The sequence below is a fragment of the Rutidosis leptorrhynchoides genome, chromosome 2 (genome assembly GCF_046630445.1).
Source record: "Rutidosis leptorrhynchoides isolate AG116_Rl617_1_P2 chromosome 2, CSIRO_AGI_Rlap_v1, whole genome shotgun sequence".
NCBI lineage: Eukaryota > Viridiplantae > Streptophyta > Magnoliopsida > Asterales > Asteraceae > Rutidosis > Rutidosis leptorrhynchoides.
The window spans coordinates 606,078,108-606,083,289 of record NC_092334.1 but is presented as its reverse complement, the minus strand read 5'-3'; the positions used below and the strand labels follow the sequence as shown (position 1 = coordinate 606,083,289).

Below are 5,182 nucleotides of genomic sequence, written 5' to 3'. Positions count from 1 at the left end.
TCAATAAAAAGAAAAACATCACGTCCTAGAGTGCATATATTTGTAAACAATTCAATATCAATACATATATAGGACTTAACCAACAGTATGGTAACTGAGCAAAAAGAGTATAAAAACTTATAAAAAATCCAAGACTAGCCAATTAATTACAAAAATCTAAAAACATAAACATTAATATTAGTTTGAGTAAACAGAAGATTAGCAGCAAAACACAACACTCACTAACTATATAACTCGTTCTGCGCGTACGGGTTAAGGATAACTAATTAGAAATCAATTAATCTTAAGATATATAATGTTCATAATTTCATATAATCAGACACGAGCAAGAGATTCAATAAAAACAAACGAACGAAGCCCTCGATCATATCGTTCTGTCCAAGATTCACCTGGAGTAGATGAGTCAAGATCGCAAAGCTTTTGACAAGTTTTCGACTCCAAATTGTATCTCATAATAACATCATCAGGAGTTTCAATCACCAAGAACGCTTCTTCTTCTCCTACTCTCGGCACGAAACAATGTACCACATATGAATTTCGATGCTTCACATAAAAATCAGTATAACTAATTATATCTCCTTGGGAAATTATGACTGAAAGATTGACATGATACAATTTGAACCAGCCATAGTAGTCTCTGTGCATCTCATAAATATCAACCTCAACACACGAATGAAAAACATCGATAAAAAGCAAAGAATCGTGAGATTCAACCAGAAGTGGATAACACCGCCTTCTATTATACCGTGATTGATTAAACACATACTTAGGTAAAGCAATTCTGTATATGCAATTCTTATTTTTCTTATCCATCTTATAATAAATAACGTCTTCAGAACCGTCCCAATGAACTGCGCCGTTGCAATACACTCCGGCCACAAAATCCAGCCTCTCGTCCATATGTATTAATAACTTATTCGAAGGAGCCATCCAAATCCTGTTTTCGGATGAGTATACATGTATACGTCCACAAAGACAAACACATACAAGTTTATAATAAGGAGATTTCAGTGGATCAAAAACTAAAGTCATACCGCGAGGATCACTAAATAGATCATCCTTATCATGTTTTGGAATGGTTGTGAATTGATTGGTGGTTGGATTGTAAACATAATAATTCTTAGTCAGAGTGCGACACAGCAATAAACCATTGCAGGATTGAACAACTTTAATGATACCTGATGCACCTGGCTTTAAGAACCCCTTATCAAACTTTACAAAATCAAAGGATTTTAAAGGAGGCTTCCCGGGCTTCACACGATCGAACGAAACAAAAGCAAACTCAGGTTTAGTGTGATTGATCCTTCGTATAAATAAACCGTAAGGAGAGATAAGTTTAGGGTTATGGTTTCGATAAAGAAGATGACTTGAAATTAATGATTGCCAGTGTTTAGATACGCATTTGAATCCAACAAGTGATCGAACAGGTAATCGGAAAACAATTTGTTTCAATATGTCATCATGAGTAACTAATTCAGCAGAAGTAGTTAAACTCATCTTTGGTCATGCAATAATGCTCATGTATGACCGTAGTCGATATATGAAGAAAAAAGAAAGAATGAAAGGTGCACAAATTGAAACCCTACATGAAGGGGGTTTGGGCCAAACGAGCCTTCTATTTGGGCTGAATTTAACCCGGCCCAACTGTTTGACCACATACCGTGTGATAGGGATGGCAATGGATCGGATATGGATCGGGTGATGCCGTATCCATATCCATATCCATTTAGTTTTTGTTCATCCATATCCATATCCATATCCGTTTAATTTCAGTTCATCCATCCATATCCATATCCACCGGATTAAGCGGGTTAATGGATATCTGTTGGATGTTAAAAAAAAGTTATAATATTTCCTAATATGCGATGAAAACAAATACGTAGTATAGTTAAAATAAATATAACATGATAAAATTAATATTTATAGACAAGAATGTATAATATTTGTCGAATATATAACACAATTTGTTGAATTCACTATTAAAAGTAGATTATGAAAAATTAAATATGTAATTTGTATGTTTATTTTGTTACATATACATGTTTTATTGTAATATATCATAGTTATTTCATTATAAAGTTGAAAACAAAATGTAAATATAACGTTAAATGCATTTTTAATAGTAAATATGTAAGCATAAATCTATATTTATGCATTTGTATATTTATTTCGGGTTTTAATGGATATATCAATGGATGAAACTTTTTATCTATATCCATATTCATATCCATTTAGGTTCATCCATATCCGTATTCATATCCATTTAGGTTCATCCATATCCATAACGAAGCGGGTGGATCGGATGGATATCCGTTGGATTGGGTGGCCATTGCCATCCCTACGTGTGATACCGATAGTTATTCAAGCTTAGCTTGCGCGGGGGCCACACACTAAGACATTAGTTGATGTGCTACGCAACTAATAAGCGTATATAAGTGTGTATGTGATTAGTTTCTTGAGAACAATGTATAGTTGTTTTTGCCAGTTGGTGTCTAGCTAGTTGTTAGATTTGTAAAAAAGGGTTACGATAAGAGGCCCTTGTAGTCGAGCAATTTTTTCACCGTTGGCGAAATCTGATGCCGGGATCTCGCCGTCGTCGACTCTGACTCGACGTTAAACCAGCAACTTCGACCAACGTTACGTTAGATAGGCGACGTTGAAGCAACAGTTGAAAAATTAAAAATATATACATTTAAACAAGTTAACGGATATATTTATTTATTCTTATTTTTTACTACTCCGGATTTTTCATCTATATAAACACATACTGATGCGTAATTATGACTTTAAAAACGCAATTTAGAACAAGCTTTCTTCACTCAGCAGATCTGAACACAAAACCCTCAAATTGGAACAGTAACACCTCAAAACAGAGTATAAAACTCTGAAATAAGAACACAAAGGATAAAGAATCTAAATCCTAAATTGATAAAGATACCACCACAATCAGAGATCTAGAAACACTCCAAACTTTCAATTACAGATGATAAAGATTCCACCACAACTATAATATCATATATGAAGATTTGGATTTCACCACGATGTTTGATAAAGTAACACCACAAACACTGATAAAGAAACCACTTTTAGCCACCGGAATCAAAGATTCGTGAAGACACGGAGATTTTTGTAAATAGACAAACTTTCATTCATTCATCAACTGAGTTTTACAATTACAAGAGCTCTCTATTTATAGGAGAAGCTTAACAGCTACTTTCTAGATAAGACAAAAACATAAAAAGGAAATTGAGACAAAAAGGACAAATAATTACAAATTAGTCAATAAGAATAAAGAACATAATCTGCATAAAGTCTGACATTTGGTAGTGCTCCTCCCGTGATAAAAGCATCCAATGATAGATAAGAATCTTCCTTGGACATCTCAACATTCTTGAACATCCACACACACGTGTTAAGCACATGACTTGGTCTGGTTATTGAAAAGCATAAGGTGAACTTGAATCGTATCAGCATGCTAGCCCTTCAGAAAGAAAACAACGCTGGTTGAACTAAAATTCTTCAGCTGGTTGAACTAGCTGGTTCGTCTAAGTATAACTTGGTTGGTTCATTTTGCTGGTTACCCAACTGAGTGAATTAAAGCTTTACTGGCTGAACTAAACTCGTTTGCTGGTCCGGCTACTGGTTCTTCTTCTTTACTGGCTTGCCTTCAACTATCAAGAACTTTATTCATGAAAACATAACTACTTCAGTTTAAGGACTGAAATAGGGCAACCCCTGAGCTTCTTGAATCAGCTTCAAAAACACTTAAATGATAAGAAAGAGATGGCAACACGACCATTTCTTGACCAGACGAGGGTGTAACATTTTTTGAGCTTGTGCTGGTTGTGTTGCTGATTACATTGCCTAGCTCACCCGCATCACATACGCTCGGAACGAATTGAGTTGTATTCTAATAATATACTTTTCCGAGCTTAATTATGAAAGTAGTGATGAGGGATACGTGAGTGATGACACGACTGAAATAATTTTGTAGTTTTAATTTAAGTAATCGTGTTTTTAATTTATATAATCTTGTTTTTAATTGATGTAATCGTGTTTTTTAATTTATGCATTCTTATTTATATATTAATTAATGTAATGTTTATTTTGTTAATTTATTTTTGTTATTAAAAATATTAAACACTATTAATTAAAAATGAATTATATATTAAAATTAGACACTGAATTATTTTATCATTTTTGCCTTAAGTGTTAACTTTCAGTGTCTTAGAAAACATTAAATCAAACACTGAGTTCAATGTATTGACTTCAAGTGCTCTAATACTGCCATTAACTTAATAAATAAGCTAGACTTTGAAGATTCACTTTATCTTATGTTAGTGACACCAATAATACCCTTATCGACATCAATAAAATAAAAAGGCACATAAAACTATTGTAAGACCCTCAAAACCATTACCATGACTTTGACTAGAAGGTAAATTTAAGTTTTTTAATAGGTTTTAACTTTTAAGGACTTTTAACAGTGACGTTAGAAGTGTAGAGACTTCAATCGGATCCTGCCTGATGGCCTTTTTCAGATGGAACATATGTAATACCAGGTGTATTTTGGAGTTCTCGATAGTTTATATGGCATGGCACCTAGCTTTTGGTGTATGTGTTTAACCACTGATTGCCGTTTGTAAGGGCAGAGTTTTAGGAAACCCGTCACCCAAAGCGTGGTCAGATGACCAAGATGCTGATTACTACTATATGAGAAGTATTACACTTTCATTGGTTACTAACTAATTTCAATGCTACTTAAGAAGGTGCAACCCCTTTGATGCGTGATAAACAAAACTTCGTGACACATTGCTACTAATTCAGTCTATCATTAACGAACAAAATATGTTGAAATGGACTGTTATTTTGTTTGATAATGGGGAAATTAAACCACATGATATAAATTCTGAAGAACTACCAGTCGATATTCACAAAAACATTTAGAACGGATCGCTTTGAGTTCTTACGGAACAAGTTGGGTGTTCGTGACCTTCACATTCCAATTTGAATGGGAGTGTTGAGATATTACTTTATTTATTATATATATAACAACCCTCACATTTTCATACTTGAATTGACTAATTTGCCCTTAGAGTTGTTATCCATACGTAATATATGATTAAATTCGACGTAGATTAAATATTTATTTTTTTAGTCGACATGTTTTGTTAACTAAAGT

General features: G+C 33.6%; 1 protein-coding gene across 1 annotated transcript; it reads right to left on the bottom strand.

Moving 5' to 3' along the window:
• Positions 1-315: 315 nt before the first annotated feature.
• Positions 316-1,497, bottom strand: LOC139889979 (F-box protein At5g07610-like). Its single transcript, XM_071872889.1, has one exon. The coding sequence runs from the start codon at positions 1,495-1,497 to the stop codon at positions 316-318; it is 1,182 nt and encodes a 393-aa protein (XP_071728990.1).
• Positions 1,498-5,182: the final 3,685 nt, after the last annotated feature.